Genomic DNA, 17,422 nt, shown 5'->3' with positions numbered 1-17,422 from the left:
AAATCAAACATGGTTATCTTATTAAAATGACTCTCGTTAAGGAAAAAAAAATCTCAAAAAAGAGAAAAAGATTCAAGATGGTGTGTTCTGCTTAGATGGAAGGAGACACCCCCATAATCTCATCCCATGCATTTGTTAGATACAAAGCTTGTTGATGCTTTTAACTTCTGTCTCAAGAGGAAACCATACTTTTAGAAATATTTCTGGTTGGAACCAGAATTTTGCCCTTGATAAACAGCTGTTTATATTTTCGGGGAAGGGCATTTCGTAGAATAATGTTAGGACACAGATTCATCTTACTTGGTTAGCTCTTTAAATTCTTCATGTTCCTGTTTGGAACTTGCCAGTTCACTCTGTGTGGTGAGGAGGCGTTCCTTCAGTTTTTCACTAGAGCTGCTGTCTGTTGACGAGGTAGTAGAACACATCTGCTGGCCTGTTGGGGATTTAAATATTAACGCTTTCTTAGATGTGAGAAAGTGAACACCTTCACCTGTCTGTGCAGCATATTAAAGTTGCAGTGATTTTTCTTTTTAAATGTTAAAACCTGCGTAAGATCAAAGATTGTACTCCTTACAGAATGTATTGGATTTTGTTTCTGAATGCATATTGAACAATTGTCACGTGGGTTTTTTTGCATCTATAGCTCTGCAGCACTGTCTAATTAAGTCAAAAAGGTTCTCAATGTGTGCTTTCACTTGGATACAATAGCCTTGGGCCTAGTTCTCAGAAACAGCCGTTAAGCATGCCCAGGTTGTACCACATGGCACTGTAAGGTGGGCTATGCCCACACCTGTACAGACACTCCCTTCACAAAGATGGATGGGGTATAAATAATAAAATTACTATTATTTCTTTGAAACCTTGTATTTTTTTTTGGAATAAAAATTTAGGATATTTATATTTTAAGTAATGCTTTTCCGTAGTGGGAAGTTCAAATGAATCAGTTTTGTTCCTGCAAGGAGTTGCGATGACATTCCATCTCCAAAGGAAATACTTCCCATGATGGAGTTAATAGTGCAGATTTCATCTGTGCAGCCATGTTCTAGGCCAGGCATAGGCAAACTCGGCCCTCCAGATGTTTTGGGACTACAACTCCCATCATCCCCAGCTAACAGGTCGAGTAGTCAGGGATGATGGGAGTTGTAGTCCCAAAACATCTGGAGGGACGGGTTTGCTTATGCCTGTTCTAGGCCATATTAGGCCAGACACCAGGTTATGCAATTGCATAGCTCAGCTGGCTAGAGCGTGGTGCTGATAACGCCAAGGTTGCAGGTTCGATCCCTGTATGGGACAGCTGCATATTCGGTTGGACTAAAAGATCTTCAGGTCCCTTCCAATTCTACAATTCTGTATTTCAGGCAGCCGTTTCTAACTTTCCTTTATTGTATGCATAACATTTTATTCTATCAGCAACTAGCTCCTATTAATTCACAAGATCCTAAACATGAAGCCAGGCAGACAATTGCCTTCTAAAATATGCAGAAAGCATGGCAGAGGGAGATCAGCCTGACTGCAGTATGTTCATTTGAAGCAGTCTGTCATGACAAGAACTGCCACCATAGTTACTAATCACAATGTTTATCAGTATACGACTCATTCAGCCTAGTAACGTCCTCCAAAGGAACAGACATAAAATCCATCAAACCTGAAAACAAAATGCCAGTGAATTTATTGGGCACTGCTTTGGAGGGAAAATGTTAAAACAGCATTGCTTTAACTATGAGATCAGAGTAGAGAACCTTTTAAAAAATGCAACTTCATATATGAAAAATGTATTTCAGCTTTTTCATACCTCTGCTATTGCTTTCTCTACCTGAAGCTTCTAAAAATATTTTTTCCAACTCCGCCATTGCCTGAGCATCAATATCCTGGGCACTTTTCACAGACTGCAGGGAGCGAAGTCGTTTGTTCTCTTCTCGAAGAGCATGGTTCTCCATAGCATATTTTGCAACTCGTGGATGCTGTTCCACCTGTGCATAACACATTCTGTTAATTCATGATATAAACAAACCTCAAAACCCAAAGAGGTATGCTGCTATATTAGTACAGGAAGTTTTAATTTTTAAAAATCCTAATTACTTTTCTTAGGCTCTCTTTAAAGTTTCCTAGCACACAAAAGGGAATGGACATCAAAACTACATGGAGTGGAACCTCGGTTGTTGAACGTAATCCATTCCAGAAGACCACTCAACTTCTTAAATGTTCGACAACCGAGGTGCACTGGGCAGTCGGAGAATTCAATTGAAAAAATAGAGAAATGTGCCTTGGAAGCTGTTGGACTTCCGAGGTGTGTTCGAATATGGAAGCAATTACTTCTGGGTTTTCGGTGTTCAACTTCTGAGACGCTTGAAAACCGAGGTTCCACATTATTTACACATATCTGCTTTAAATAGTGACGCTGTTCCTTGCACATTTTTACACTACGGCCCACACGACATTTCTGAAAGGCTTGTGTCCTATTTGATCATATTATAATTATAATTATTAATTTCATTTCTATACCACTTTATATGCAAAAGAAAAAGGATCTCAAAGTGGTTTACAACCCACATTAAAGCATCAAATAAAACAATCCAAAACAAAATATTACAGAAGAAAGTCAAATACAGGGCGAGTCCTTTAAAAGAGGTCCCGTGGATACAGAGTACACATGTTCCATGGGGCCTCTTTTAAAAGACTCACCCTGTATAAAGTGTATATCCAAAACATATGTAACAGGAAACTAAAATATTGTGTTTAAGGATTTCAAAACAAAACATCACCAAGGAGGCCAACTACAGAATGCATACTGAATGCAGCAAAGTTAACAAAACAAAACAATCTAGAAACATTTCAAAAGAAAACATTACTAAAGGAAGTCAAATATAAAATGCACAAGTACATCCATCTTTGGAACATTCTACTGCTACTTGGTTAAGTAGTTCAGCTTGGATGAAATTGTTTGCTGCATCCAACTGAAGTCAATACATATGTTAATAAAAATAGAAGCTGATTTTCAGTAAGTGCTTTCAGAATTACATAGATTATAAATTATAAAATCAACTCAACAACCACAAAAAGAAATGCAAAACCTTCAAAATCAATTAAGATCCATGAGTTACGGAAGAGTGCTGAAATCAGCTTAACAGCTTTCCATCCAAGTTTAATACCAGGGATAGCGTAAAAGTGTGTCTCTTTTTGGTTCAGCTGTGTACATTGGCCAAAAAAACCTACTTACAATTTGTGTGTAGATCTTTCAAGGGCTACTAACCACAACAGCTAACCTCCATGTTTAGAGAAGTATACTTCTCAATTCCTGGGGGCATCTGGCTTGCCACAGAATGCCGGAGTAGATAGATGTTTGGCCTGATCCGGGTAATACATTAAACAAAAATACAGCAACCTGTTCTCTGAGAATCTTCAGCTCCTCCTTCAGTTCCCCGAAGAGCTTCTCTTGTTCATTGGGCAAAAAGCTGCCATGAGCCTCTTTATGTAGTTTTTCCAGGCGAGTTATATGATCCTCTCTGAATTTAACTATCATTTTATTGGATTGAATGAACTTCTCCTTTTTGACACAGAGATCTTCTAGTTGGGCAACTTTTTCTAACAGCATCTTAAAAAATAAAGGCAGCCGATTAAGCAGGAAGCAATAGCATCATGACGCATACATAATGAAAAGTATCCTTGTCCAACCCTCTCTTGGATGTGATCAACAGAAATCATTAAATGAAGGCACAAACTTATGTTAATATGCTATTCACACACTCTCAACATTTGTGTTCAACTGATTTGGGGTGTGTGTGTGTGTATGCGTGGAGCCATATAAATAAATTAGTTCAGCTTTTAAGAAAGGGACAAATTATTGTTCCAGGGCAAAGTTATTGGACCTTTCCTAACACTATAGTATTCCTATTCTTACCTATTCCTATTCTTACCTTTCTTTCACTTTCAGCTTTTTCCAATAACAGCATTGCTTCAAGAAAATGGTTCAGATAATCTGCATTTCCAGCATCACGTGTGAGGGTACCTTAGAGAAAATGTAGAACAAAATACATTAGGTTACACTTCCCTAGATTTATTTGTCTATTTTGTGTGTCAACTGAGATATTTAGCGCTGATTTTTAATATGTTATAGCTGAAGTACCACATTATCACTTTATTATTATGGCTAAACTTTCTCATCTAAAACTGCATTTAAAAGAGATTAAGGATAAAGAGATTTGGGATTTTTGTATTTTTTTAAAAAAATGTTTAAATACAAAAGCTTGTTGAACATTTCAATTAAGCGTAACTGAAATACAACAGAATCCTAAATGTGTTTTCTAAGAAGTCAGTTCCAAAGGATTCAGTTTGATTCTGTGCAGAATTTGGGATCCTTGCGTTTGCACAGAATCGGCCATTAAAGCAACAATCATACCCACATTTAGTTGAGGATAAGTTTCACAAACATTGTCGCTTGGTTCAATGCCATGGTTATAATTCCAAACATGTCTACCTTGTAGTACATGCCACTGAATTCAACGGGCCTTACTTCCAGGTGAAGAATTGCTGCTTATGTTCGTTACTTAGTAACTACTGAAATGAATGGGAATTGCAGACGTAATTTAATCCCAAAGATTTGGATCCAGACCAACTTTCAAGGTGACATGCACAGATCAGACTGTTACTCCCTAGCAAATACGCAGAGGATTTCACCGTAAGCTTCAGCATTGCCTGAGCTGTAGTGACAGGTATCTACAGTTTACACACATTAATTCTGTGTCAATGTTAGCTATTAAAGGGTTCTACCAAATAGTGACCTGAAAATGGGACTTGCAATAACATGTTGTGGTACTGAACGTTCCTGTTCAGAATTCTAGTCTAGTACACCATTCTATCCACCTCATTTCCCCCTCTTCCTCCAACACCAGTCAGAATCACCGTATTTTTTGCTCCATAAGACGCACCCGAACATAAGACGCACCTAGTTTTTAGAGGAGGAAAGGGGGAAAGCCCTGGTTTTTTTGAGGATCAGCTCAAATTTGTGCAGCTTTTTTTGCAAAGGGAAAAGCCCTGGTTTTTTGAGGATCAGCTCAGATTTGTGCAGCTTTTTTGCAAAGGGGGGGGGAAGCAAAGCTTTTTTGCAAAGGGGGAAAGGAAAGCTTTTTTGCAAAGGGGGGGAGAAGCAAAGCTTTTGCAAAGGGGGAAAAGCAAGAGGAAAAGCCCCCTTTTTATGGGGTTCAACTCACATTTCTGCAGATTCTTAAGGAGCCCTTTCTACAGTTTGCAGAAAGATAATTTAATCAGCCAGTTACATGTGGCTGGAGAAACAAACAGCCTCCCTCTGCAGGGACATTCAACAATGGAGGCCTGGGCAAGGGGGCGGGGCCCAGAGGGAGCCGGGAGTCTTATCTCTCTCCCGATCTCTTGCTGATCAGCTGCTGAGCAGGGTCCTTTCAACACCCCCTTCTCTCTCTTTCTTTTTAAAAAAGCAGGGTCTGCTTTGGGCCCCTGGGCAATTCGGCTCCAGGGACCACCATTCGCTCCATAAGACGCACAGACATTTCCCCTTACTTTTTGGGAGAAAAAAGTGCATCTTATGGAGCGAAAAATACGGTATGTGTCTACTGAGCACAGATCCAGGTTCAAACCCTCACTTATCCATGATGCTCACTGGGTGACTGTGGGCAAGTTACTTGCCTCACGGGGTTATTATGAGGATAATATGGGAGCTCAGGAAGAGAGAGACTTTGAAAACCACCCTCAGCAATTTGGAGGAAAGGTTTTGGGAAGAATATAAATGCACTCAGTCCTCAATGGACTGTTTTGGTTTCTCCCACTAAAGATTTATTTGTACTTCTGCAAACTTTGGTTCTCTGAAGCTTGCTGATACCTCTGCTCTTGTGTGTGTGGAAGGTGCCATTTTGGCATGCAGAGAACCAGTTTTCTATTACGACATTCTGTTTCTGCGATATATTGGGGGCATGAATTAAGTTTGATCCTGTACAAAAGTCATGTTTTATTTTTTAAAACATTGAGGTTGTTTTTAAATGGAAAACAAATGGAGTGCTTAAACAAATCATCCTGAAACACCAGTTTTAAGGGGGGAAAGGGAATAGGTTTTACCTGTAGGTAGAGAAGCATCTTGCACAGACTGCCCTGAAATAAGCAGAGCAAGCTGCTCTTTCAGTTTCTTCACTTCGGACTGCAACTGCTTCACATTTCCTTGGGTGTCTTCATTTATCACAGCCTTAAATAGAAAAATTAAAATATTGAAACACACACGCCTAATGATCAGATAATTCAAATCCTACTGACAAAGCCAACTAGAACCCATTGTTCTCACTTTCAAACACCATAGGTTAAAAAGAAAATATTGAAATAGAAGACTATATGATACTAGCATGGCAGCATATATTCTATGCATTTACAAAATCAGGTGTAGAACTTAGCCTTCCCCTGATTTCAGCTCTTTTCTTTTAGAAAAGCATGTTCTTAACACAAGGCTTCACGTGAGGAGCAAAAATGCATAGGTTTGCTTTGTGAAGGTGCAGAATGAGTTTAGGGAGTCTTTTTTCTGTGTTCCTACATGCTGCCCCTACTCATGACTAATATTACTGACTCCCCCCCCCCCCATTTCTCGCTACCTTCACCCCCTTAACTTGTGGCCATATTTCCCTTTGCAACCCAGGAAGGTTTTGAAAGTTGATGTTGGCAGAAGCAATAGTACGCATATGCAAATTTATAAATTTGTGAATCATGTGTTTGCATAAGATGCACATAGCTCTGCCTATCAGTTTTGATTCTTCTAGCTTGCGAGTTCTTAATAGATACACACTGTAAAGGTTTAGCACAGAGAGTTGTTCTAGGCCAGGAAGCTTGTGTGTCTTGGTTGTGAGAACAGCAAGGAGGGAACTTCAGACAGTTTCTTCATTTTTACACAAGTTCCACAATGTCTGATACTGTTTTAAAAGTCCAAAGTGAATAGAAATTACGGTACTTTTATCTCACGTAATTATCATTGAATTGTATGTTGCACAGCTAAAAAATGTGAAACATACCTCATGTATTCTAGAAAGGAATGCAACCCATTTCCTAATACAGAAAATGATAGAATTTTCAGTAATTTGAAGGAGACAAGGTATTTGTTAAATGTCTGCAACTGCACTCTCCCTCTCCCTGTTGGTCTATTCAGTTTCACAACTGGAATGTTAAGACTTAGCAAGAACATAGTATTATAAGAGTTGAAATAGATTAGGAATACTCACAATATTTATTTTGATTTAGCAAACTTTTTTTCTGCCAAAGAACCCTTTCAGACAAAGAAATTGCTTACAACCATGTACATTTGTAAAGAAAAATAAGGTGACTGAATAGCCAATGCAATATTCTGTCCCAATTAAATACCTTGTTTTTTATCAGTTTGGCTCTCTGAGCAAAATTAAGGGTGGACAAGGTTTCACCAAAACATCTGGAACCCGGATTAATGTTTGCTATGATGCAAGTTTTGGCATTGCCTCCAAGTGAATCCTGTTTGAAGACATGAAAATTACTTTGAGATACAGCACTTTTAAAAGCACATCGTTTAACTAATTCTAGTGTTTATATCAACACGAACTATTTCCGCTTCTAACCAACCCTTGTTTTGGGGAAGATACCGCCCTCCTCATAAGACCACTGTTTTAGGCGACTGTGTTGCTTCAGGACTTAACATTCTGATGGGGCACTTTCAATAGAACAGTGTGACAGGATGCTCCAAAGCAAGATTAATACCTATTATGAGGACCACATACATATGTATTGCCACTACATTTGGTTTATGATGCTCTATTATGCATACTGCATGCTAGCGCAAGCAGCCTGAATACTTATGTAAGCAGGTAAAGAAACCACAAAGGGGTTAGTTTAGCAGTATATCCAAACCTGGAATCATGGCTTGTTTCGCCATAACACACCACAATTGCTAGTCCGCTTTAGACAAAAGCTTGTTGTTGGATCATCACATGATTTATTATGATGAAACAATCCATGACCCCAGATTCAGACATAACACTAAAGTAGCCCATTCGCGATTTGTTTACTGGCTTGTATGAAGGAGGAGCGAGGGAAACACTCTTCGGCTGTGTAAATCTACATGCAGCTTGTGTACAGAAGAGCTTAATAAGCAAAACTTTGTGGCTTAGCATTATGCGGCCGATGGCAACAGATTGTAGTAATCATTGATTTTCCAGGACAACATACCGCAAGTAAGGCATCCGAATAATATAAAAGTCAAAAGCATTTTGTCTTTTGAAAACCAATGTCCTAAAAATTAATGGTACACATTACCCGTAGCAGAAAAGTGAGCCTGGAGTCCCTGTAACAGATGTGCCTCTGTTTTCCATTGCCCACATCAACAAGTGCAGTAATCACTTGGCCCAGACAACTTAATGAACGGTTTATGTTCCCTGCCTCCTAGAACAAACAAGAAAATAAAAGTGAATGCCTTTGTTTTTAGTGGAAAAGAAATGAACAAGTTGGTGTTACTGTGAAGTGTCCTTCTGGTCAGCGGGTAATGGAGCATGCATTATACAAATGCACGGACTCTGCCTCCAGGAGGAGTTAACCCTTTTCTGCATGTTCCAATTCCCATTGACCAAGAATGCACTGTCTTGCCACTAACCTTTAACCTAACTCCCTCTGTGTGAGTATCTTTTTGTCTCTCTGATCCAGCCAAATCTACCAAGTTCAGCACAGATGATCGAATATTCATAACGTCATTGGTTTTCTCCATTGATTCGACCGTGATAGTAAAAACAGCATGAGACCTTGAGGACTCTCTGTTCATTGAAGTAGACGCTACGCGACGATTTCTCCAGCCCGTTGTTAACACCTAGTCAGAATAATATATGAGTAGCATTTACAATATATTATGGAAAAGGCTCAACAACTTTTATCTTAAACTGTTTTACAGTCAGAACTGGGATTATAGTGCTAATCTTAAATGTGTTAACAAAAGATCACAACCTCTATTTCTAACTCTAATCTGCAAGAAGTGTTAAATTAACATCTTACATGTAGACAACGACGTGGGTTTTACACATCCCTGTTCAAAAGGAACTTAGAACATGGCTTCCCAAGTCTCCTATCCCATTTTTTAAAAAATATTATACCTGTCCATTTTTAAAAGTAAATTAAAATGAAAAGATGTCATTCGACGATGTTCCTATGTGTATGTCGATGTACACATGAGCCACGTTGATGATTTCCCCTTCCAGAGGCAGCCTTTCACACCTTGTGAAATACTGTTCCAGATAGTCCCAAGTTGTGGAGTGGATTTTGGTGCATGAGTATTTCTGCTGCTGGAAAGGCAAGTGTGAAAAGTTCTCATGCACACATAATGAACTGCACAAGCCTTCTGCATCCCAGGCATTGGAAGCTGAGCTGCAGGAATGAATGTTTATTGCAGAACATAAATAGCCCAACATAAGGGAGCTAAAGGGCAAAAGGTACAAAACAAACATAAGAAGCCCAAGTTATTTCTTGTCGTTAAGCTCTTCAAATCATAATACTGCTACTTCAATGAGTCCTGCCTCCATAACAACATACAAGCATGTCCATCTCTACTTATCAAAACAGCATACTTTATATGCTTCAGCAGCTGAAGTCAACACTTGCTCCACTGCACCAACAACAAATACTCCTTTTGTGATGTGTTCTCTGAGGAAGAGTCCAGCTGAGGCAGAATCCAGCAAGTCAAATAGCTGCTCATTGTAGATTTCAATAAAGGAACACTTGCAGAGAAAACTCTTTCCTGTACCAGCCTATAAGAAACATTAACACTTGTGTTACAGAAAATGCTGTTTTAATTTTATCTGGCCTCTAACGTCATTACAAGGTTTTTACAGCAAATATGAAGGCATGCCTTCATTGATCTCTTACAGCAGGGGTCAGCAAACTTTTTCAGGAGGGTCGGTCAATTGTCCCTCAGACCTTGTGGGGGGCCGAACCCCCCCTCCCAAAAGCCCCTCCCCCACCAATGCTACTCACGCCGCCACCGCCTTGGCTTCGGCAGCATCGGCGTCCTCTGTCTTGGCGGGGCGCCGAGCCCATGCCGCTGGTCTGGGCAGCGGAGGCAGCCTCCGCACCACTGCCACTTCCTTCCTGCTCGGCCGCCTCCGCGGCAAGGAAGGGGCAGTGCCCAGAGGTGTCCGCGGCTTTTGATTGGCTGCAGGAGCTTCCTGCAGCTAATCAGAAGCCGTGCTGCATAGTGGAAGTCAGTCTCCACGCTGCACCTGTTTAGCACGGGGACTGACCGAGCGGGTGGCAGGGTCCACAAGGTTCGCAGGCCGGATTAATGAGCCCGGTGGGCCGTATCTGACCCATGGGCCGTAGTTTGATGACCCCTGTCTTATAGTTTACAAAAAGACACATTTTACCACCCAACTCCTACCTTCACTTTACATATTTGGAGCCTTTATTGTACCAACTTCAAGCCCTTCAAGAAACAGTTTACCCACCTACTTCCCTACCCCACCACAACACCTTTGGTCCTGTTCATAACCAGCTGTCCTTCTGCTGTTACCTACTAAACCCGTTTTGGCTATTAAAAGCTGGAACAAACTGAATGGATTGTCCAGCTCTTCTGTTTGCAACCTGGAAAGAGTAGCACTGTACTATACAGTCTTTACTACTGACACAGCTCTGTATCCTTTTTTGCCTTTAAGGGCCAACAGAGCTTAATCAGTGCAATATTGTAGCAGCTCAGCCCTAGCAATTAACTCTCTCTGGTTGGAAGAGAACAGTGAGCACAGGCAATAAGGCACAACACAGTATTCTGAAACAGATAAATTTACGCTTGAAATTGGACAGATGGCTGGGAGGGTCAACTAGGGTAGAAATGAAGTTTACCGTTTCACTTGCACATTGGAAGCCAATTGCTACTCACCATGTGTAAGTAGCAAGCTAGCATAGCTGCTTGCCTGTATGAAACAGTGTGATCCCAAGCTATACAATCATTCCAAACATGCAGGTTATTTCTTCCAAATGAATGAAGGACACCCAAGAGCTGGATGCCATTGCTACTAATTCAAACGAACCCTCAAGGACTTCTACCACAATCTTCATTAAGAAAAGGATTTACCTTTTCTTTTTCACGTTCAATTAGAAAAAACAGATATTCAAAACTCCGTGGTATTACTCCTCTCAGATTATGAGTAAAGTTATCAGAGTCGGGAGGACCTTGAAAAAAGAAAGAAAGAATTGCTTGGATAGAAATCTAAAAATATCTAGCAGAAATAAGGAGGTTTACATTATTAGTATTAGTAGTATGCAATGTTTCTGAAATAGGAAGGAGGCCTTAATGAATAAAGGCCATGGTTAAGAGCAGGCTTCATCAAACTCAGCCCTCCAGATGTTTTTGGCCTGTAACTTCCATGATCCCTAGCTAGCAGGACCAGTGGCCAGGGATGATGGGAACTGTAGTCTCAAAACATCTGGAGGGCCGAGGTTGAGGAAGCCTGGTTAAGAGATACAGTGGTATCTTGGTTCTCAAACTTAATCAGTTCCGGAACTCCGTCCCAATACCAAGGCGCGCTTTCCCATAGAAAGTAATGCAAAATGGATTAATCCGTTGCACTTTCTAAAAACAACCCCTAAAACAGCAATTTAACATGAATTTTACTATCTAATGAGACCATTGATCCATAAAATGAAAGCAGTAAACAATTTTCTGCAGTCACACAATCAATAAATCAATCAATCAATCAGTAGCTGAACTGGGTTACAGTCACAAAAAAGAGCCACAAAAAAGCAAAATAAATAGCGAAAACAGACAAACCTCAGTGTAACACTCAAATCGGAAGCATAACACTCAAAACGGAGCACGTTCGGCTTCTGAAAAAAGTTCACAAGCCGCAACACTTACTTCCAGGTTTGCAATATTTGGGTTCCAAGGCATTTGAGAACCAAGATACCACTGTACAATATTCCACCCCACCCCCCAGATGCTGATGCCTGATGAGTCTAACTCTAATCCCTTCCAAGGGATGCGGGTGGAGCTGTGGTCTAAACCACTGAGCCTAGGGCTTGCCGATTGGAAGGTCAGCGGTTCAAATCCCCGCGACAGGGTGATCTTCCATTGCTCTGTCTCAGCTTCTGCCCACCTAGCAGTTATAAAGCACATCAAAGTGCATGTAGATAAATAGGTATCGCTCTGCCGGGAAGGTAAATGGTGTTTCCATGCACTGCTCTGGTTCGCTAGAAGCAGCTTAGTCATGCTGGACACATGACCTGGAAGCTGTCTGCGGACCAACGTCGGCTCCCTTGGCCTACAGAGCGAGATGAGCACCGCAACCCCAGAGCCTCCGCAACTGGACCTAACGGTCAGGGGTACCTTTACCTTTAATCCCTTCCAAGACTCTTCCAAGTATCTTTTTCACCTGTCCCTTTGATTAAGGCTTTGGCTATCTCTAACAGAGACAGGAACACTGCAGTTCCTTGGTCTATGTTGTTAGATCATAGACTATGGAAAAATCAATGATACCCTAATATGAAACTAGCCCTAGATTTGGGAAATACTACGTTAGAAGTTAATATTACACAATGCAAAGGGGTGGGGAAAGAGGATCCCACGCTGCGATCTAAAATGAGATAAACAACTAAGCACAAATCAGTATGTGTTGTACTTACCCATCATAGTAAAGGTTTTCCCTGAACCAGTTTGGCCACTAAAGAGAAAAAGAAGCAGCATACACATATAATTATATCTCAGTAACCAGAACTTACTCATTTATACATTATTATTTTTTGCTAGGGTTAATTCTGTACCTTTAAGAGGGTTAAATGTAGAGAGACCAGAGCACATGTGTTGCATGCAGAGATTTCCAGGTTCAACTCCTGGCACCTTAAGTTAAACAGGATTGAGTAGCAGGCGATGTGGAAGATGCTGGGCCACAGACACTGGAAAGCTAATGCCACACATGGATGAATGGACTAGATGAATTTTTGCTTTTAAATTTACAGTCCTTAGAATGGTCTGACCCGGTAATGTATTTCTCAAACAGAGCAGTTCATATAATTCAAATCAGATATTTTAATATTTGCATGAAATAAAAAGGTTAAACGCTTACTATGCAAAAATGGTTCCATTGTAGCCATTCATGCATGATTCTACTATCTTTTTGGCCACGCTTGAGAACACTGATTCCTAGGCAGAAAAGATTTTAAAAAATAGCTTTAATATGTTATAATGATAAAAACAGCTTGACTTCACAGTATTCACAAACATATAACCACACACTGTGCACTATTCATTAAACAATACACATACCCTGACATTAAGGGACACTATTCATTAAACACAGGGCAATTCCACTGATACTAAAGAACCATTATTATGCACAAAATAATGAAATCAATGAGACTCGCTTCCAAGTAATAGTTTGGAGCCATTATGAGAATATATCTAATGAATATGGCTATTACTAAAACAGAAATTGTTAATGTATCATAAATCTTGGCACACATCAGTCAGCTAGCACTTCTGTTTCCTTACTTTCATCTTTGTTCCCTTTTCCCTTTTCTCATCAGCATTCTTAGATTGCAAGCTCACATAAAGGGGCTATATATTATCTATGTATAATTCTTAGCTATTTTAGGCACTTTAAAGCAGTGTTAGAAAATGAAAGCTAGGAGCTAAATGGCACTTTAAACCCTAGGTTATGGGTGCATCAACAGAATGTCTAGGCGTGCTTTTTTGTAACAATAATAGGAAGCTGAAAATGAATGAACTGCAGCCAAAATATTATGTTCATTTTTCTCTTGGTCTAGTCTAGGGGTCGGCAAACTAAGGCCCGGGGGCCGAATGCAGTTTCCCAGGCTTGTAAATCCAGTCCACAGACCCTGCCACCTGCTCAGCAAGTCCCTGCATGCTGCGGATGCCTTGCCGCGCAGGGACTGATTTCAGTGACACTGACACGGCTTCTGGGTGGGCGGCGGCGCTGGCGCGGCTTCAGGTTAGCTGCAGGAAGCTCCTGCAACCAATTGGCTGCAGCACGAGCCATTGTCAGCAAGCACAGTTTCTGCAGCCAATCCAAAGCCTTGCTGCCCGCGGCTGAGGTAAACCTGGCGCAGCCATGGACAGAGAGGCCACACCATGGGCATCGTTGACGGGTGCGTCGCGGGGCTTCAGCTGGAGCTTGGCGCGCCTGCTGGCCCTGTGCCCAGCTCTGCTGTTGGTGGCACGCTTGGCGGCTACGCTGGAGCAGCTGGAGGGCGAGATGTGCACCGCCTGCATAAGCACTCCGTGTGCGCGGCCTGCCCGCCGACCAGGCCTCGGACAGTAGGCCGCAGAGTGTGGTGCATGCCACCTGGGAGCTCCACGAAGATGGACCGATGGAGCGGCTGCTACTCGTCAACAATGCCGGTGAGCAGGCGCCGCCGAGACGTGCTCCTGAGCGTGTGCAGAGTGTGTTCCTCCTCCAGATCAGGAGGCAGCTGCGGGACCGGCTTGCAGGGTATTTATGTTTTTCAAAATATAGCCCAGCCCCCCACAAGGTCTGAGGGACAGTGGACCGGCTCCCTGCTGAAAAAGTTAGCTGATCCCTGGTCTAGTCCTTCCCCAGCCTACCCCCCTAATATTCTTAAAAGAGTCTCTTCTCCAGAGAATAGCTAGAAGTGGGGAGGCAGAACTTACCCCTCAATAAGTGTGTATAGGATTGCAGCATAAGGTAGGTGGGTAACCTGTGTTATACTAGCCCCTTAAATAAAAGCACCTATCTGCAATTTCAGTTGAAAAATTTAATGTTAATGTAGATGGCTCAATGCAAACTATTTTTTATTACAGTACAAATGAGGACATGGCCAAAGAAGTCTCTTTTCTTTCTTTTTAAAAAAATTTAGTTAACGTTTTAGGAACTAACTTATCTGTTGAATTACCTGGGTTGTGTCCACATCTGCCACATGATCAAAGGTAAAAATCTTAGGTTCAGGCTTTGAATTCAGGCGAATAGTGTTTGATGAAAGAACAGATAAGCACAAGCCATTGTCAGGAAGCACAGTTCCTCCTTCTAGAGGGCGCACCCTCACGAAAACCTTGATAGCATCACCTTCAGCACTAAAACCAAGTAACAGCTACATTAGTATACCAGTACTAGTAACCAGCTGTAATGTTTGTAAAGTCATTTTATTTTTGTCTCATTCTTATGACACAATATGCAGACACAACCAGATAAACATATCTTACGTTACGCCATACATGCAACTGCTATGGAAATGTCATTGTTTAAACCTGCACCATCAATTCATCTGATTTTGTTGCAGGTTGACAGTCGTACATGCCTTTTAAAAAAATTATTTATTCTGGAATAGTCAGGATTGTAAATTAGGATCGGATTGTAAATTAGGATCAAATCGTAAATCTCTTGATCACACAACAAAGTTTCCCAATCTGATGTTTCATTCTTGCACACAATAATTAATGGATTCTTACCTGGAGCCTGCTAACGCTGTGTCACCTAAATAACAAAAGTGAGAACATTGTGATAATTTAAAAACTGTATGTAAGACATCTATCTACTGAACTGCTAATTATTCACATTTCTATGGAGTGTCTATAAAAACAAGCTACAGAAAATGGGATGGCAAAACAAAAAACTGAAGCAATGATAGTCAGCTGCTAGCTAGGATGTCACACATAATGCAAACACCTTGTATTGCCAAAGGTCTGGTACCCATACTCTGGTACACCTGGAAGGTGTAATGTGAACACCCTAGAGGTGTAAACTCCACAGAAAGTGGGCTTAGAATTATCCCTTTTTTGTCCGAAGTGGACACACATTACTTATTGCATGCACATTCATATTGGTAAATTTACTTGAGGTGTTTGCATGTGAACCCCCTGTATCCGTTCCCTAGCCATAGAACTGGAAAGGGGATGTGGGAATCGCAACCAGGTGTTCACCCAATCTCTGAAACCATGATTTTTTATTTTTTATTTTACTTATCGCTTTTTCATTAAAATGCTCATTGCCAACTGCGCCATCCGATTCACGTCTTAAGCCATGGGTAGGCAAACTAAGGCCCAAGGGCCAGATCCAGACCAATTGCCTTCTAAATCAGGCCTGCAGACAGAGGCATAGGAAGCCTCTTGGGCGCCCAGGGCGGCGTTGCAGTGTGGAGGTACCCTCCAGGGGCGGGGCATCCTGACGCATGCGTCAAGACAGACTGCACATGCCCAGTCCATCCCGCTGGCACTGCTGTTCCAGCGGCGACCCACTGAGCGAGCGTCGACTCCTGGGGCTTCCCCGTCCCGATCGCGTGGGGCAGCCCTATAGCGGCACCGGCGGCCGGCCACGGATGGGCTGCGGGGCAGAACGGTTTCGCTCCGCGGCTGGCCCAAGTGTCACCCCCTCCCCTGGAACCTGGGGCAGCCCGCGCCCCCCCCCCCTTGCGACAGCCGTGCCTGCAGACAGTCCGGGAATGAGTCCTTTTATTTAAAATGCATCTCTGGGTTATTTGTGGGGCCTGCGTTGTGTTTTTACATGAGTAGAATGAGTCCTTTTATTTAAAATTCATCTCTGGGTTATTTGTGGGGCATAGAAATTCATTCATATTTTTTTTTTCCAAAATATAGTCCGGCCCCCCACAAGGTCTGAGGGACAGTGGACTGGCCCCCTGCTGAAAAACTTTGCTGATCCCTGTCTTAAACGGAAACAGATCCCGCCGAGTCCTTAGATAACGTTAAGTTGGAAAGGGACCACGAGGGTCATATAGTCCAACCCCCCGCCATGCGGGAACCTTCCCCCCCCCAAAGTGGGGCTCAAACCCCACAACCCAGAGATGAAGAGTCTCACACTCTACCAACTGAGCCCTACCTTGCCAAAGTGAAGATCCCGCTAAGCAACTTACGAAAGGGTTTATTCCTTTCAAAAAAAAAAAAAAAACCTATTTCTAAAAAGGGGTCGAAGAGCCTCCTTCAGTTACACGGCACCCCCCATAACCGTGGTGTGTGTGTGTGTGTGTGTGTGAGAGAGAGAGAGAGCCTCGGAACCTCCCCGCGCATTCAGGTCTTGATCTGCGTGTGCGGATCCGACCCCATCCCGTCGCAGGGAGTTCCGCGGACCGCGCCCGCCTAGCAGCAAGAGTTCCCCTGCTCTCATGCGGAGTTCTCGAGCCTCAGTCAGCTCTGCCTCCCTAAGCACCGACTCCCAACAGCAGCTGCTGTGGGGAAAATCCCGCGGCCACTAAATAAATGCATAGGGCAAAAAGGGCTTTTTTCCCACACAGCTCCCATCCATCCAACCTCCCTCCCTCCCTCGAAGCCCATTTCGCCCCACCACCGTCTTTCCTTACCTTTCGACCCGGGGGCCATTCTCCGAGGCAACGTCGACTCCGCTGAGGGCTTAAAAGCCTGAAAATGGCGCCCTGTTTAAATTTGGCGGGAACGAAGCTTCCGCGGGGGCAGCCATTGAGGGGGGGGGGAGAA

The 17,422-nt window shown here is 42.3% G+C and overlaps 1 protein-coding gene across 1 annotated transcript in view; it reads right to left on the bottom strand.

Moving 5' to 3' along the window:
* KIF15 (kinesin family member 15) overlaps positions 1 to 17,366 on the bottom strand; it is a 40,061-nt gene extending 22,695 nt beyond the window's left edge. The window contains exons 1-15 of the mRNA XM_033165260.1: positions 17,290 to 17,366; positions 15,428 to 15,452; positions 14,875 to 15,052; positions 13,068 to 13,144; positions 12,628 to 12,665; positions 11,081 to 11,178; positions 9,582 to 9,761; positions 8,621 to 8,830; positions 8,287 to 8,412; positions 7,366 to 7,488; positions 6,085 to 6,208; positions 3,915 to 4,006; positions 3,383 to 3,592; positions 1,793 to 1,970; positions 301 to 433 (exon numbers count right to left, since the gene is read on the bottom strand). Of these exons, the coding sequence (XP_033021151.1) occupies positions 301 to 433; positions 1,793 to 1,970; positions 3,383 to 3,592; positions 3,915 to 4,006; positions 6,085 to 6,208; positions 7,366 to 7,488; positions 8,287 to 8,412; positions 8,621 to 8,830; positions 9,582 to 9,761; positions 11,081 to 11,178; positions 12,628 to 12,665; positions 13,068 to 13,144; positions 14,875 to 15,052; positions 15,428 to 15,452; positions 17,290 to 17,308 (1,811 nt within the window). The 5' untranslated portion in view covers positions 17,309 to 17,366. The remainder of the gene's footprint in view (positions 1 to 300; positions 434 to 1,792; positions 1,971 to 3,382; positions 3,593 to 3,914; positions 4,007 to 6,084; positions 6,209 to 7,365; positions 7,489 to 8,286; positions 8,413 to 8,620; positions 8,831 to 9,581; positions 9,762 to 11,080; positions 11,179 to 12,627; positions 12,666 to 13,067; positions 13,145 to 14,874; positions 15,053 to 15,427; positions 15,453 to 17,289) is intronic.
* Between the last annotated feature and the right edge of the window lie 56 nt (positions 17,367 to 17,422).

The sequence above is a fragment of the Lacerta agilis genome, chromosome 12, assembly GCF_009819535.1.
Source record: "Lacerta agilis isolate rLacAgi1 chromosome 12, rLacAgi1.pri, whole genome shotgun sequence".
NCBI lineage: Eukaryota > Metazoa > Chordata > Lepidosauria > Squamata > Lacertidae > Lacerta > Lacerta agilis.
Note: the sequence above shows the minus strand (reverse complement) of the source record. Positions and strands in the feature narration are given on the sequence as shown.